This window comes from Sciurus carolinensis, chromosome 3 (assembly GCF_902686445.1).
Source record: "Sciurus carolinensis chromosome 3, mSciCar1.2, whole genome shotgun sequence".
Lineage (NCBI taxonomy): Eukaryota > Metazoa > Chordata > Mammalia > Rodentia > Sciuridae > Sciurus > Sciurus carolinensis.
In genome coordinates, this window is record NC_062215.1 from 27,158,085 (window position 1) to 27,176,226 (window position 18,142).

At 45.7% G+C, this 18,142-nt stretch overlaps 1 protein-coding gene across 1 annotated transcript in view; it reads right to left on the bottom strand.

Moving 5' to 3' along the window:
• Positions 1-1,770: 1,770 nt before the first annotated feature.
• Positions 1,771-18,142, bottom strand: part of Ca10 (carbonic anhydrase 10) — a 481,024-nt gene continuing 464,652 nt past the window's right edge. The window contains exons 7-9 of the mRNA XM_047546776.1: positions 6,317-6,471; positions 4,387-4,561; positions 1,771-2,635 (exon numbers count right to left, since the gene is read on the bottom strand). Of these exons, the coding sequence (XP_047402732.1) occupies positions 2,613-2,635; positions 4,387-4,561; positions 6,317-6,471 (353 nt within the window). The 3' untranslated portion in view covers positions 1,771-2,612. The remainder of the gene's footprint in view (positions 2,636-4,386; positions 4,562-6,316; positions 6,472-18,142) is intronic.

Below are 18,142 nucleotides of genomic sequence, written 5' to 3' on the forward strand. Positions count from 1 at the left end.
TGCCCCATTTCGAGTTCTGCTTGTGAAATTCTGCCCATGATTGGGGTCCCTGGGGTGGTAGGGACGAGTACCTGGGATTTCTTTGGTTCCTCTTGGATAGAAGAGCTGAGTAAGACACAGAGGGGGAATGATGGGTGGAAAGGTCGCGGGAGGTCATCTTGCTCAAATTGTTTGTAGGAAATAGCTCAGTCCCAGGGAACAGTGTTGACTTGCTCCAAGTCACAGAGGATGCTGGGACAGAACAGGGCCTGGGAGCCCAGGCCCCTTCTTCCTTTGTCACCTGTGCCTGTGCTCCTTCCTCAGCACACCTCAGGCGTGTACCTCTGTCCTGTCTGCTGGGGATGGGCTGCTCCCATTTGATACCAATCTGGTGTCCCCATGGTGATTAATGCTAACCCCTCCCCATAAAGGGAGGCAAGGTAGGATGCAGATGAACTTCCCGTAGATGGGCCACGAGGATGCTCCCTCCCTAGGTACCATTTAGACAACAGTCTGGTGTTGTAATAATCATTTTCAGTAGCTATACAGGAGTTAGGCCTCACAGCTCATGGAGGCAGTTATTAGTATTCCTAAGGTACAGATCAGAGAAGTAAAGCAACCCGCCTGGGGTCACACCGGAGACAAGTGGCAGAGTAAAGTCGATTGATTCACTACTCACATTCAACCATTACACTGCCTGCTATTGCAGACTCAGGAAGTTTCTGACCCAGAAAGGAAGCAGCGAAACACACAAAGACAGACTGCCACCTCTTTGCCTGAAATCTGTGTAAGTATTTGGTTTTCTGGAAAGATGCACTTGCTTAGAAATAGGCCTGGATGCCTTCATGGCTAAGGCTATCATGTAATAGTGATGCAAAAAGTGAAAATGAAAATTCAGTTAAGTGTATGATTTCAGGTACCCCCCAAAAAACGAATAACAACAACAAAAAAAACCAAAACAGGCTGCTGGAATTTTTCATTGTCAGTATACCTTGTCCCTTAGTGAAGCTCTTGATAGGCTTGTCAATTTTCCATTTGTACAGACTCCACGTGCCTTTGCTTTCTCTCCTTCTGGAGATCGTGAGGGAAAGGAGAGATGAAAGTTATTTTTAATTTGGCCACGGAACGAAAATCCAGGCCTTCCCTTCCAGCAGCTAAGCCTATATGTTTTCTCAACAGGGTATTAATTACCTGGCTCTGGGAATGGTCAGACAGACTATCCTGGTAGCTCTGGCTGCCCTGCCAACTGCATGCAATTGCTTGTGGGCCCAGCAGGACTCAGAGACTTCAGCAGGGAGCATCCTCCTTCTCAATAAACTCAGACATAGGTAACTGGGTAACTTGTTAAACACATTTATTGATTTTTTTTTTTTTTTGACAGTAACCAAACACAGTGAGTGACCATTATAAACAAGAAAAGAAAGGCATTCGTTTGTACTTTGTGAGATCCGGCTGCACCTGGAGAGAAGGACACCCCTTTCCCGGGAATTTACAAGGCAAAGTGCATTCCTTCACGGGAGCATCACAGGGGGATGGCAGTTTTTGAAACGCAAGAAATCTGTCGCCTGCAACATCAGGCTGAAGCTCACCTTGTATGAACGATGGAGCCATGGAGTGGAGTTAGTTATACTTGCTTAGCAAATGCATTCCTGATTGCCACAAACCCAGTAAAACTGGCTGCAAATGAACGGACATGTAGATGAAGGAAAAGGGAAACTAAAGAATGGAATTGCATGGAACCAGGGCTCAGCCTGCAAGGAAGGAGGACAGACCCGAGCCAGAAGAATGAAATCAACTCATTCAACACATTTATTGAGCTGTTAACAATAACCAAACACAATGTATGACCTTTGGAAAACAAGAAACAGCAAATGGATCAGTTCTGATCTTGGCAAATCCTACTACAGATATGTGACAAAGAGGGAAATAATTCCATTTCTTTATAGTCTGCAGTGATATATATATACAATGTGTAGCTCTTCAGTGTCTGTCCTTTGTTTAATTTCCTTTTTTAAATCGTTGAGTAAACAGAAGAATCATTATCTAGAAATAAGTGTCCTTGGTCAGCTTTGTCCTGGTTTATTGTCACCAGCATCCTCAAAGGATCCTAGGACACTGTCGGAGAGGACTCGATGCAATGTCCGGTTGATGCGTCAGAGCTGTTTTCTCCTCTCTCTCTCTTTTGGAAGAATCTTGTATGTACAAAGGCTGAAAAGTCTCATCGGGTAGATTTATTAATTCAGGAAAATGGTATCAAAATTGTAATTGGGTTAACTGGTTATTTTCTTCTAGGACCTCTTACGAAGGAGGCTTTTGTTTCTGAAACTGGCTCCCTATCACAGAGGTTGTATGAGTGTGTATGTGTAGTGTGTGTGTGTGTGTGTGTGTGTGTGCATGTGTGAGCACTTGTGTGTGTGTGTGTGTGTGTGTGTATGTGTGTGTAGGAGTGTGTGAGAGATGCGTTCCTCGGTCATGGTTTTTGCAGACAATTTTCATGAAGAAGGGGCCAATCCAAAGAGTGAATGAGGCTTGGGGGAAGGAAGGAGAGAGAAGAAAGAAGGGGAACATTCTAGGTTACGCCAATTCACAGTCGGAGCGTTTCACTGAGGTGGGATTCTTCTTGGCTTAGTTCCCTACTTGAGGAGCCATTCATTTACTGGAAAGAAAGAGAGAGAGAGAAACCACACACACACACATACACAACACAAAACAAAGCATAACTGAATTAATTTGCACATTAATGGGGGCTTACTCCAAAGGGGAAGGGGCTATTTTGTAAACGCTTGCCTACTTATTAGTATCCTAGCTTCTCCCTTCCCCACAACCCGCTAGATGTGTGCCATTCAATATGGTGGCCACTAGCCACGTGTGACTGCCGAAATCCAGATGAGTTAAAATGGAAAGTTTAGTTTCTAGCCACACTTCTACTGTTCAACAGCCACATATGGTTAGTAGCTGCCTGTGTTGGATCATGCAGATATAGATCATTTCCATCATGGCAGAGAGTTCTAGAGAATGGCACTGGTCTTGACCAGGGATGGACAAACTTCAGACCATTACCCGTTTTTGTAAATAAAGTTTTATGGGAATATTTTCTTGTTTATTATAAATAAAGTTTTATTTTTGGTCATCCACACCCATTCGTTTGGTTTATTGTCTGTGACTGATGTCACACGACATCATTAGAGTGAAGCCGAGACTGTATGACCCACAAAGCTTAACATATCTGCTCACTGCCCCTTGACAGACAAAGTCTGCTGATTCCTGGTGTAGACGACAGCTCTGTAGGGTTAGGGTTGTACCTGTCTTCATCACGACTGTCTTGTCATTGTCTGCCTAAGTGCCTGGCGTGTAGTAGGCACACAATGAATAGATGCTGAGTAAAGAGAAGGGGCAGTGAATTAGTTGGGCATTTATTTGTTTAGCAGTTCTGGCTTGAAGGGAGCAGAAAACCTATGGTTTAGGTGCCCCGTCGGTGTGTCTAGGAGACAAGAGAAAGACAGGCACGTGGAGAGCCGGGGCAGCAGTGGAAGCTGCTTCCAAGACCTGCCTGGGAAGAGCCACGGCCCCCGTATTTGGAGAGTGTGTTATTGCTAAGAAAAGCTTCCCTTCCATGCTCTTGTTTGTCCCTCACAGCAAGCAAATGAGGATAGGGACCGTCAAAAAGAAGCCAGGTCCAGAGGGCAAATGAGCTGGTTGGGAATTTGCAGCTTGTTAGAACCAGGTCTGGACCTCCGGTGTCCTAACTGGCCGTCTGGGACATATCTAAGACAGGGTTCCACCTCTACCTCCCTTTCCGCACTGAGGGTTTGTCACAATGACCACCAGATAGTTAATCATTGTGCAGAAGCAAAGAGAGAGGGCTGGGTGTGGGCCAGAGAGTTGCAGGAGGCCGAAGTCATCGTAAACATACCTTTTAGTAGGAATATAAACCAATTCTAGGGTCAGAATACTGGACAAAAGTAGGCTCACACATTGGACCGGGAAGGCCTGGCATCTAGACCATTGCTTAACTTTGGGGGACACATAACCAAAGGCTCTACTGCTTCTTGTTATCCTGTTCTAACATATAACTTTGGGGGGAATCAGCCTTTCTGGGCTCTTGTTTAAAATGGCAATAGAAAGGGCTGTCTGGTCTGAACCAGAGGGTGTAAAGGGTTGATACGTGTGACATCAAACTGCAATACACATGTCGATGTGCATCCTATATATCAAACATTTATCACCCTCTATTCATAATACATAGGCTTTCCCAACAGAAAAGCACCATGCAAATGGTAGGTGGGCTCCTCGTCACAGATAGTGATGATTCCTCTAAGGGGAGACAGTGCCAAGCTTTTAGGCACAGGTCTAAGAGGGAGAGGGAGCTCTGGCCGGGTCCTCTGCTCTCTGAGCCACTGCACCCACCTCTATACTGAAGCTTCTGGGCCCGGTTGTTTGGGCAGTCCTTCCCCTGTAAACTGAAGTTGATGTTGGTGCGGATGCAGCGGTTGTTGAGCGGCTGCACAGGCCTGAAGTTGTCACTCATGCTCAGGAAGATCTGAGACGGCTGATTCTGACTGAGGAGGCGTAAGGAATGCATCTGAGGAGAGAGCAAGAACCGTGAGCTCCAGCCACGATCTTCAATGCCCGAGGCAAGAAGTAAGACCGAACAGACTTGACCAGGTGGCCCCAGCTGTCCGGGAGAGGACACCAGCTGCTCGGAACACCTTTCCCCCTGGGTTGGGTTGAATTGAAGGGCTGCTGAGGCTACAGGCATGGAGAGAGCCTTGCTCCTGGCCAGCTAGCTCACGCATGACTCGAACAGTATTTACTGCCCCTGGCACATGTGCCAGCTGTTGAAGGAGAAACTCCAGCTAGGTGCTCTCCGGGGTCCCTTCTTTCTTTGACACCACGGGGTTCATTAATTCCCTCACCTCCAGGTGGGTATTACCCAGACCATAGTGATTGACCCTGGGGGTCAGAGCTAAAGCAAGCTGGACCAATTCAGTTCCTTTTCTGTGCATCTCAGAGCAGGTGTCTGACCTGTAACACCTGCAGCCATGTCCCACCCCAGGACTGAGAAGCGAAGGAAGCCCCCGGCCCTAGCAGGAGAGAACAATGAAGCTCATGTGCAGTAGAAGAAAAACAGAGGAAGGGCTTCTGGTCCTGGGGAGTTCCTAACACCCGTTCCTGATCTCACATTCCACAAGAAGCCCCAGTATCTCTTGAATAAATCCTTTGTCTAAGCTTAAGCGACCTGCAGGTGGTTCCTGTTGCTTGTCATTCAATGAGTCCCAATCAATACAGATAGGAGGTTGTGAACATGTCTCTTGTCAAGGAGACTGAGTTCCGCTTCGTTCACTCATCTGTCCTTTAAGTTTTGATGGGCTCTCACAATTGTAGAATGTCAGAGCGTGTAATTGACCCCTCGTGATAAGGAGGAGGAGTATTGATTTCACATAGCAGGGGGACAAACCTGAAGTGTACAGGAGCCTCCTGTACCAGGAGGGCAGGCCTGGCTCCTGTCCAGTTCTGAGGAGTGGGTCATCTGTCAGTGGATTTAGAACATTCCATGTCAAATATGTGTATGGAATACCCCATATTATGTTGCCTCCTCTTGGAGACTGATGCATGTATTATCATTTTACAAAGGCCTGAGACATCTGTCCACAATAAAACTTATGTAACTCCTTTCCAAGCATATCCAATGCTATCGTTCATTTTGCTCCTGTGCTTTTTGAGGAGTGTGACTGTAGAGCACACTTTGGGAACTGTGCTGTCTTTTCTCACTCAGAAGGGTGGGATGCTTCTGTAATTAGTTCACGCTAAGCCCTGAGGCTGGCTCTTTAAACACAGGTGTTAAGAGTTGGATTGTGTAACCCTCAAACTCGTAAGTCAAAGGTCCTGGTAACCCTGTGTATCCTAGGATTTGATCTTACTTGGAAATAGGGTCACTGGACAGGGAGTTAGCTAAGTTAAGATGAGTTTACTGGAATGGGCTCTTTAAATGCAGTATGGTTGGTGTATTATAAAAAGGAGGAATTTGGACATAGACTCAGAAGCAGTGAGACTGTCACACGAAGCAGTGGGGGTGTTGCTTCTCAGGCCAAGTAGCATCAAAGATAGCAAAGCATCCAAAGCCAAGGAGAGGCACAGAGTATCCTTCATATCTTTCATAAGGAATCAGTCTTTCTGACACCTTGATCTTGGGCTTCTAGCCTTGAGAACCATGAGACAATAAGTTTTTGTTGTTTAAACCACCCAGTTCATGGCACTTTACAACAGTCATAGCAAGTCAACCAGCCAGTCCTTACATCATCTTCCCCATTAGCTAAAGGACCAAAGCTAAGCTCACCTGCATCCTGGTTATGTAGACAGGCTTGTTCATTATTATCCAACTTGCTGTCTCATAGCAGGGAGGGATAGTCATTGACCCATCGTAAGTAATGAAACTGGAGGTCTCTGGATATAGTTCCTCTATATTAAGTCCCTGTAGTAAATATGCATCATCTAGAAAAGAAGGTAATGAAGACTTAAATATTAAGTTTCCTAAGAAAGTACTGGTATTGTTGATATATATTTCTTTTTGGATTCCAGAAAACTTGTATCTGTCAGGATAGGCTGCAGTAACAAGCAGTTCCTTTACCCCCTTTCCCCTATTTCAATCATTTTAAACAACAAAGTTGTATGTGTTGCTCTCAAACATGTCCATGCCAGTTTGACTGAGGGCTTTCCTTGCTGTCATTGTTGTCCACATTTTGGGACCCAGACTCTTCAAGCAGCCACTGTCTGACTGCATTGTGATTTGTGGATCATAATGACAGAAGGAAAAGCAAGCACAGTGAAATGTTTGTTGGCTCTGAAGGCTTCCATCCCAGAAGTGACACATTTACTTCTGCTCTTTACTTCTTTTGGGAGCCAGAGAGTCACACAACCCAGGCTGAAATCAGGGCTGTGATTCCATTCCTCCCACCGGATGGAGCAGTGAATGTTGGAGAGCTGAAAGCAATGAGGTTCACCACAGGGACTACCGAAGAGCCAAGTCCTTCATGATGGTCCCTGAGACCTGGACCATAGATAGGATCGTCACAATGGAATGAACAAAGACTTGTTGAAAAGTTGCCTGGTTACCATTATCATTTATGAACATCACTTAATGAAAAGAACATTAAGCCAGGCGTGGAGGTGCATGCCTGTAATCCCAGCAACTTGTGAGGCTAAGGCAGGAGGAGCACAAGTTCAAAGCTGGTCTTAGCAACTTAGTGAGATTCTGCCCCAAAATTTAAATAAACAAATAAATAAATAAAGGCTGAGGATGTGGCTTCATGGTTAAGTGCTCCTGGGTTCAATCCTTGGTACCAAAAAGCAAAAACCAAACAAAGGAACAAACAAAAAAATAAGATTATTTTTTAGAAAGAAAAATAACCAGGTCAGATCCTACCACAGGATTCACTGGTTAAATTCAACAATGGATTTTGTTTTTGACGGGTTTCTTCTCAGTAGGCCCATGCAGGTAACCTTTTCTTATATACCTGCTGAAGCAATTCACATTCGTGGATCTTTTGCTATTACATACAGTTTTTTTTTTTTTTTTTTTTTTTTTTGCGGTGCTGGGGATTGAACCCAGGGCCTTGTGCTTGACAGGCAAGCACTTTACCAACTGAGCTATACCCCCAGCCCCATACATATATAGTTTTTAATTATAAAATAACATAAGTACATATAAGATTATATGGAAGGACGAGAGAGAAACAAGATACAATTCCAACCCTCAACAACAATTACTACAAGCATCTTGCTAAATTTCTAATTTTTAAAACTCAGTCTATTGGTTAAACTTCCAGAAACTTGTAGCACATTGGGGTTTTGAAATCTCTCCCTCTTTCTCTCCCCCAGGTTTCCTCCTCCCTTCGCTTTGGCTTGTGGGTGCCCTCTTCTCCTGGCTTCCACACTGCAGTGGTTAGGGTTCTTATTTCTGCCGGTTCCGTCTCAGTCTGTTGCTGACTCTTATCTTCACCTGCTTCTCACAGTGGCCCACACCCTGAGGACCAGTCCAGGCCTCCTGTCTTTCTCAATCTACGTCCTCATCCTGGGCAGCCCAACTACCATGGCCCCAATTTTTCTCTGCACCCCAGTGATTCCAGATCTACCTCCCCAGAGGTGTCACACCCCCCCCCCCAGTGTGCCACGAACACTGAACCACTGTGGTCAGTCTAGGTGGCATGGAGAACACGTGGCAGAAGCCCAAAGCCTGACCGGCAGCGGGATAAGACTGGCTTCTGCAGTAACCCTGGATTCACACATATTCTCTCATCCAAGTGTCTAACTCCTGGTGAGAAAGGACTAGCTCTTCAGGGGTTGATCTAATTCCTCAAACTTGGTTTTGGGCACATGTGACAGTAACGGTCTTGCACATGTAGCTGGAACTTCATGCTGAGCCAGTGAGATGGGTCAGGCAGAGAGTAACATTCTTATCAACAAGAAAATAAAGGTCAGAGAGACACAGTAAATATCCCAAAGCCACAGAGCAAGTTGGTGACTGCAGAGTGGGAATCGGAACCCAGTTGTCCTGGTCATATATTCACTCAACAAATACTCACTAAGCACCTCTTGGGTTAGGCTCTGAACTAAGTTAGAACTATGAACAAGACAGGTGCATTGTCTGCCTCATCCTAATTGAAGAACGAGACGGCGAATGGCAAAACGGAAGTAGACTATGACGTCAGGGTGCTAAGCGCACTTACCTATGGATCCTGGCATAGATGCTGCTGATCTATTTTCCTGGACAAAGACCGCCTCCCCCTATGTCTTCCTCCAGAAATTGCTCATTTAACTCTTTCTGATAAGAAAGAGGCATCTTTGCCAAGGGAACTTGAATTCCAGTTTCTTTGCTTGTTAATTAAATTATGAACAGATCCATTGAGCCAGTTGTTTGAAGTGATATAAAAAAATCATTTTCTTTCTCCTACCCAAACCTCCCCTACTGGCCTCCAGCTCCCCAGGGGGGTAACAGAGTCCTATCCAGGGACTTTATCCATGCAAAGCCCCTAAGGAAGAGGGTTTGATCAACCTGATCAACCCTAAGAGGAAGGACCTTCTTCCACATGCTGCTGAAATAGAAACAAACACTTTCCATCCAAACACAAAGTATCCAGGGCCAGCTCAAGAAGGAAGTAGTGACTGGAACATGACTGAGCTTGGTCTGCACCATGGCATGGGTGGTCAGTTGCTCCTACCATAAAGCCACAGCGTGCAGAGCGCACACCGATGTGACGATCCTCGGGTACTGGCTGAGGCACCACTACTCTGAGCTTATGTGGGGACTTTGCCACCTGTGACTGTTCTTAGCCCCTACTGTGTGTCAGGCTCTGAGCTTAGTGTAGGTGAGCAGGGCATAATTAAGTGAATCTAGCTGGGAGCCACAGAGACAGTGATGTGCATCTGCACTGGCCCAGAGACAGCCTATCAGTTCTGCTTGGGGAGCTCGGGAACGGATGGATCGAGGAGCTGCCCTGAACTGCCTCTTGAATGACAGGAGATAATCAGTGTGTGGCTGGCAGCGGGTGGTTGCCAAGGGCACCGTAGACAGAGTCATGCTAGAGAAAGAGCTCAGGAAGTTTAGCGTGGCGTGTACTTGGGGACGGCTGGAGCGTGAGTGGGATGCAGAGGGAGGGCTGGTGTGGGAAATGAGCCTGGCGGGGTCAGCGCTGGCCACACGGGGAAGGCCCTTCTGTGTGCTGTTGGGAGTTGGGGCTTCATGCTGGAGGCCATTCGGAACCACTGAAGGGTTTGAAGCTGGGCATGGCATGATCAGATTTGCACTTAATGAGGCTTGCTCCGATGGTGGTTTGGCCCCAAGATTAACATATTGGATGAGAGAAAGAAGCATCCAGCACATTCTTATTAAAGGTCAATGTGATTTGTTTAACCAAGCTTGCACAAGGAGCATATTGGGTACTCTAGCGTGCTGCTATTATTGTATTTTATTTTATTCAGAGCAGTGGGGAGGAGGGAAGGCAGCTGCAGGGACAGCATTCCAGGCAAGACCGGGGTAAAGAAGAAGCAGATGCATGCTGAAATGATGACCAGCCCTTGTGTCGTAGCCACACTTGAGGAAAGGGCTGGAGGTGGGCGCGGGCCAGGGGCCAAGGGCAGAGGGTTATGTTTGTGAATTTATCCCAGGCAGTGGGGGGACAACTGTTTCCAAAACATCACGGTGCTGTGACTGCAGGTTCCACCTGCTGAGAAGATTCCTCTTGGTCAGTTTCCTCTGTGGGATGTGGTGCAGCAGAAGGCCTGGGCAGATCATTACTCCCCCCTGTATTCTTTAGTTGCATCTTGTTCATGCTCAAGGTTCACCTCTTGCCCTTTTTCTCTCCTATAGAACTTGGAAAGACCCAGTGTCAAGAGTCTGAGCTTTGAACTCTAGCCTGAATTTGGATGCTGACTTTGTTGCTCATTGTCTGCATGAATTTGGACCCACAGGTAACTGACTAGGCCTCTGCTTCCACATGTGTAATATATAGATGGTGGGAATTCTTGATCACAGGGCTGTTTGAGGAATGAATGTGGTCATTCTTTGCAAGTGTTCTTCACACAAGGTCCAGCCCAGGTAAATAGCAATGCTGGGTGCATTTGTGTCACTCCTTTGACATGCAGTGTCCTTGCCCAACTTTTGGGGATGACCACTACTTTCCTCCCCAGGACTCCTGGTTTCTTCCACTGGGTTGATGTACTCTCTCTCTCTCTTTTTTTTTTTTAAGTGTATTTACTGAATTAGTTTGTCAATGGTTATTTACCTATTTGGCTGTTCTTAGCAAGCTGGGAGACTTTCAGAGAATTATGTGCATCTTTATCTCTGAATTCCAATTGCCAGCATGAAGTCCTCTACATGGTAGGTGCTCAATAAATATAGATCGACCAAGTCTACCAAATGGTTTCTGCCTGCTGATGGTGCTGGGCAGAATCAAGACAGGAAGAGGCAACATCTGTCAGATGATGGAAGGCATCTCTGAGGTTCCAGTCTGTACGATTAGCTTAGACACGTGCTGCCTGCCACGTCTCCTTACATGTCACACCCCAGGACATCAGGATGAGACTCAGGGCTCTGTCTCCATCTCCATGTGGTATTCCTGTGTGGTATTACTTGGCTTACCAAGAAAGCCTGTATCCTTATATTACATTGCTGAAATTGGTATGCATTTAACATGTAACATTTGTCTTTTTGACTCACCACTCTGTCTCAAAGGTTGCCATTACATCAATGTTGTCCCTTTTAGGTATTAGGATTTGAGAGCTGCAGGCCACCTTTTTGCATCTTCTTTCTCCCTCATGGAAGCTTGCTTGCATTTGGAAGGACAGAGGCCCTGGGAGTCAAGAAAGCAATACCGCCAAACCAGAAGTTTTCAGTCCTAGCGTCCAGGCATGCTAGGATGTTTTCCCTGGTTAACCAGACCTGGAACTAGTTAGGACCCACAGCTATCTTGTCCATGTAGTGGCCAGAAGACACCCTGCCTTTTGTGTACATCAGTGTTACCATCTGTGTGTTGTAGACTGAATGGAAGCCTGGGAATTAAAGCATTGGACGCTGGATCCTCCTCTCCAAACTGTCAAGGTTCTAGTCATTAGAAAGGATGGCAAAAAATCTAGAGAAGGTCAGGGTCATTTGTGCACAGAGATACACAAATATGGCACGGGGCTCAGAGCCAACAACGGGGTAATGACGCATGCCACTGCTAGCCTTGAGGACATTTATAGAGAGGAAGTTATGGCAGAAGTTCAAATAGTTGTTCATAGATCATTTTATAAAGAGATATATCTGTTTATCTATCTATCTATCTATCTATCTATCTATCTATCTATCTACTCATCATCTCTATGATTTTCCATCCATCCTTTATATCTATCAGTCTGTCTATCTATCTATCTATCTATCTATCTATCTATCTATCTATCTATCTATCTATCCATCCATCATCTATTTTAATCTGTCTTATGAGAAAACAGCTTTTAGAGGGCAAATCATCTCTGGACTTCAAGTCAAGGGTCTTAATCCAAGTTCAACTGTGGCTTTGCCTGTAGTTTGTGATTTCTTCACATAAAAGTCTTGTAACCTCTTACTTGTGACACCAATTGTGCATAAATGCTAAGGCTATCTTCAGGTAAAAAAATATATATAGAGAATCAAAAATGTCTCTCAGAATAAACAAGTGTGCGTAGCCAAATTTGTCTTTGCTAGGTCAAATTTTTGGCAGGACAGCATTGTAGTTTCTTATGTATTGCCTGTATGTTTCTAGTGCAGGAGACCCCCTGGATAATCCATAATAATAGAATATTTAAGCACAATACACAGTCCCACTTTAGTCTTTCAAATGACCGCTGAAGTTGACAGCTGTGCTTTGGTTTTATGGCATGCTCTTGCTGAATCTATGATTTTGTACTGAGTTCTTAGTCACGGTTACAACTCCCAACTTGATTTTTCCTGTTAAAAGTACACTATTCTGAAACGCGTGGGACAATGTAGTAGGGGAATCTTTTCCTTGGTCTGAGCTTCAAGCCTCTGTCGAGTGTGTCCTGCTTACTTATGTGGACCACTGGTGGGAGTTAACATCGCCCCTTCCCGCTTATGGGGTTTCTGTTCAAAGCAAACCGTGCCAATAAAGAAAAAGGCTTGGCGCTTCCAGAGATCAATACCGTTTCTGATCAATAGGGAACTATTTGGCAATTTTATTATATGGAATGACATTTCCTCTTGTAATCTGAGGCAAATTCAACTGAAATGAAAAAAAGCAATTACTAAAGAATAAAGTAATATGGTTTTTTATTTTACACAAACAATAAATGAAAAGAAAGGCCCCTGAGAATTGGATTCTTGGAGGTAAGCGGCCCCTTTTCTGCTCCTTGCTGACATGAATAACTACTTAGTTTGCAACATGGGAAGTGGTGTGCTGCATTTTGCATTCCGTGAAAACATTTCCAAAGCCATTGCTTTGAAATGAAAGTACAAGTTCAATTAAGCATTGAGAAAGGCACCCGGAGCAATATGCTTAAACTCCTCAGTGATATTTCATCACATTTAACACCACGTCCCTTAAGGAGCAGTGCAGAGAACACTTCCCCAAGAACTGTGTAGTAGAAGGCGGTCAATGGGACCCATCCTGGCCTGTGCATTCATCTTTTAGCAGAGGGTTTGGGGGGAGCTGGAGCCAAAGCAGACCTAAAACAAAAGAGCTTGCAGAAGATCTTTTAAGGGGTTTGCTCCATGGCCCGACGCCATATGCAAAAGCTTTCTTACAGGTGCTTCAGTGGTCGCCTTCAGTTCCTTAGAGGAAATTTATGAAAACAGTAACCAGATCTTTTTGAATTTGGACTTTGTGGTCCTTTGGATTCTTCTTGGATTGGAGCCCACCTGTGTAGTCACATCCCATGTCATGAATGGGGCACATGAAACTGAAGGGCACATGAAATAAAATAACACACTGTCCAAGATGTTAGAAAATTGTTCATTTATAGGCAGTATTCTAAGAAGTGCTTCCTCTTATCACTTAAGGTGGCTCTTTGCATTCTATTAATCATTAATTTTGCTACCTGAAAATACCATAAAATCTCCCTTTTTAAAAAAAGAATAATGAAATCATTCAATGAAATCAAATGAATACTCAAAGGAATAGGAATGCTATTTTTTATGTTATTGGGGTTCTGAGCCTGTTAATTAATTCACACAAGGAAATTAGGGATGGAGGTATTATTCCAACACACTACAAAACAATATTTGAATATTTCCAGTAAATAACCCGTACCTTCTCAAGAAAATCTTTCCAGAAAATTCCTTCTTCCATGTCATGATTACAATCTTACCCCTCACTCTGTTGAAGGGGAATTTAACTTTAACAAAAATGGATTTTCTTTATAAGACTTTCTAAATTCGGCCTGAAGTTACTTTGGGTTGGTTTTTCCCATTGTGGTTGTTTTTTCCCATTTTCCCATTACCTCTTACTCAGAGGTAAGAAATCCAAGCTTCCAAGGAATGCAGTAGAGTCTCACTGTCATTACTATGTACTGCATGGGTACAAATAGGAGCCATGCTTCATTTAAAGTAAGAACATTCTGTTGCCTGTATGCCCTGTACTGTGTTAGCCTTTGGTATAATTCTCATTTGGCATCAAAGTGACCTGATTCCTGCCATTCAAAAAACTGATTGATAGAAATTTACCTTATATCAATATCTATATCTATCTCTCTAGTTATCTATCTATATCTATATCTATATCTATATCTATATCTATATCTATATCTATATCTATATATCACCAAGTTTATACCAGTTATGGTCCAGACAATTGTCTCAGTACTTTGCTTTGTCCTTATCTCAACCCTCTCAACACCAGTATTAATATCTTTATCTTACTGATTAGAGATTCCTCCCTCAGAGATACTGAATTAAGAAATTGCCTGAAGTCACGTCAGAGGAAGTGGCAGAGCCAGGCTAGGAGCCCAGGTCTGCTCAGTTCCATCTCTCACCGTAAGAACACACTGCCCCCGAGTATGGTGGCCTTCACCAGCCTGGCTTCCAAAGTTCTCCCACGCTCTTGGCAAGGTGCTCTTTCTTTCCTCCTTTTATGGATTCCCTGGCATTGATTTTCATTAACTGATTCAAAAGAATGATTCTGCACAATCTCCCCTTTCCTAGTCATGCCCAATCCTATAGACTAGGCCAATGGGCTGTCTCCACCAGCCGCCATCTTGTGGTGATTTCCCCCAGGTTTCCAGGGAAATCTGAGTTTCCTAGGAATCACATTGTCATGACTATGCACTACAAAGATACAGACACAGGAGCTGTGCTTGCTCCCTCCTCCGTAGCTGGCTGAGGAGGTGGCCACAGAGGAGCCTCTTCCATGGTGGGATTTTGCAGATATCTTTAGAAGTGTTTTCCAATTCTAAGTCATGAAGATTTGAGCTGCTCTTTCGAAAGTGAGGACATGTCCCGCCTCTCTTGTCTATTTATTCTTAATTCCATGATTTCACCCAAGTTTAAATGCCATCTGGATGTCGATGTCTTCCACATTTACATTTCAGTCCTCTCTCCTGAAATCCAGACTCATCCAACTGCCCACACCACACCTCTTCTTGGGTGCCTAATAGACATCTCAAGCTCAACATGTTCAAAATTTGTGATTCCCTTTCCACCCACAGATAGGCTTCCTCCAAATCTTCCCCATCTCAGTGGATGGGAATGTCTTCTAGCCCCAGCTAAAAACTTATAGTCATCTTTGATGTCTCTTTTCCTCCTATTTCATCCATCTGATTTATCAAGAAATCTCTTGGCTTTTCCTTTAAGACAGACCCGATCATTTGTCACCACCCCTTCCCATTGACCTGGCCATGATCAAAGTCTCACGGTTTGGATGGCAGCCTTCATCTCTCACTCTCTCCCATTATCCTCTGAAGTCTATCCTTACCCAAGACCTGAGAGTTCCTTGCAGCAGATGATGTCACTTGGCTTGAAGTCTTAGACTGGCTTCTAATTACAACATGGCCTCCAAGAGGAAGACTTGGGGAAGACCGAGCCCATTCGAAAGCGATCTCTAAGTCTTTTCTAGTTATTGTATACACCCATAATGACAGTGCTACTCTTGTCCCTCCAGATGACACTGATTTCCACTGGAGGTCCCATGCTAAGGGAAACACATGTAGGAGTTGCAGAGAGGTTGGGTGGGGGTGAGCCTGAACAAGTGCCCACTGTGGTAGTTCTGTGGTTAGTTTATGTCCCTTCCAAGTGGAACAAACACAAAAAGAAAAAAAGAAAAGCTCTTGAAACTTGTAATTAAGAGAAAAACATGTTGACAAATTTCATGTCACGTCAACCTATCAGGACTAAAACTAGTTTTAAGACCTCAGAGCTAACTTTGTTTGTCCGTAGGGAGGAAGTATGATAAAGAAAATGACCTAAGAAACAGAATCCTTGCTCTCTGGCGAGGAAGAGTAGACGATCGTTGATTAAATGTGCATTCTCTCCTCTCTTCCATCTCCACTAGGGGACTGTGATTTTGGGCTTGGCCATGGGACTTGGGTTGGCCAGAGGGAAGTGAGCAGAGGTCTTAGGTAACATCACATGCTTCTGACCTCCACCAGGAGAACTGTTGCTTCTGGTCCTGGCAGAACGTGAGCCGTGTGGAGCGAGCTGCCTCAGCTGACCACACGTGGAGCAGTGAAGATTCAGCACTTGCTGTCGCGTGCTTGCTTATGATGCAGAAGTTGCTGACTTAGGCGGCCACCGACTAGGGCTTCTCCGTGAGCTGGGATAGCAACTGTACCCACTTTGCAGGACTTTGTGAGCAGGAGCGGAGGTGCTGCATGTAAGCACAGAGCCTGGGGTGGGAACAGTGCTCAGAGAGCGTCCCTCCATATTCCCGATCCTAGAGTAGGCACTGGATCTAAGCCGGCAGGGGAAGTGGGAGCTTGGGGGCGTGTCATTCTGGAATGGGCTGGTTGCAGGAGTGGGGATGCTGAGGTCAGGTGACCCTGGGTACTGTGGTTGCAGTGGCTCTGTGCGTGTGTGTGTGGGGTGTTGATTGCTTTCTGTCTTGGAGGTAGGGCAGGAGGATATCCTGATAGGTGCCCTGGAGCAGGTGGCCTTGTCTGCATCAGGACTGGAATTCACTGTCTGAGGCGGGTATAACCTGCTGCTCTTGCAGAGCCTCTGGAGAGAGGCTGGTGCTTCTCCCTCTGCCACTGATTGTGTCCTATTCCGGATCCCCCAAGACCCCCCTCCACCAGGTCAACCCTCCACAGGCCGGTGGCTTCAGGGAGTTTAGCCAGATGGAAGAGAGCTGTTTCCTGCTGAGCAAATCAATCCCTTTCCACCAGTGTCCTGTGCATAGGGTGTGCAGAGGCCATCCCCACATATCAGGCCATCATTATCCCTTTCAGGTGTGTGACAAAGGTCGCTGTGGGGAACACCTACATTAGTCCCTGCTGGGGTGTCAGAGCACAAAATACCGGTTCTGAGGGGGCGGAGACAGCCCCCTCTCCCCAGGCAGGCCAGGCTCTCTTTATCTTGCTCGGATTCCCCTTTCTCGTCCTGTGGCTCTTGCAGGTATGCAGTCGCGGGGACAGACGTGTTTCTCAGAGAGTCTTCAGAGGTGGCCTAAACTCCTCGGCGCGGCCTGGAGGTCCACCTCCAGAGCACCCTTCCTGCCGCCCCTGACCCAGGAGACCACCGCTCCTCCGCTCACTTGGGCTTCACCATACTTATGGGGCACACTTCACCTTGCGCTCCGAGAACAAGGCCCGGCAGAGATGCAGCGCCTTCCTCCGAACTCCAGGCAGCCTCCTCCGCGCTCTCTCGGCTTGGCACATTCCGCTCGCTCTGCCTGGAATGCTTTGGCTCCCTCTTTCCCTCCCGTCCTCTTTTCCTCCACTCCTCTGCCTCTCTATCCTTCCTTCCCTTGCTTTCCCTCCTCTTTTTCTCATCTCCCCAGCTCCTCCCTCTGTGGCAGCAACCACATCACATAATATTAATCAGACCAGTGCTGGGGGTGGGGTGGGGAGGGGAGAAGAGACCCCCTCATGACTGACTGCGAGTGGCAATCTGTCAGATTGTGTGTTGGGGCTTAATGTGCAATTTCATGGCTTTTCACGGTCTCTAAACTGCAAATTCAAGATTATTTGAAAACATTTTATTTAATTTTCATGCTTTTTTAATCAAAAAAAGTTAAAAGAATAATAATCTTTTATGGGCAGTTATAAATGTGCTATTTACAAGCAAGATGGAAATATCTCCCTTAGCTGAGCAATCTAAGTGTGTGCACAGAGAGGACTCCTCCGGCATACTGATGAGGATGGGCATAATGTGTGGGGAGGACTTAATTCATGCTTCTAGATGATGTCTCTCTGGTGGGGTGATTCTCCAGGCTCATCCCTCATCCCAGCAGCACCTCTACCTCCTCACACAGGAAGTCCTAGTGGCAAGCAGCATGTGGGGAGGGCTGGCATCTGGGTCATCTTTGCCTCCCTATGGGAAGTGTTTGTTGAATGAATAAATGAGCGAGCGAGGGCAACGATCTCTATACTCTTCCTCGGGTCACCCGAGGGGAGACCTGTAAAGGTTCACTGTCTTTCCTACATCACTGTTGGAGGTAGAAGCAGCAGGCCAAGCTGAGCTCCTGGATCAAGGATGTGC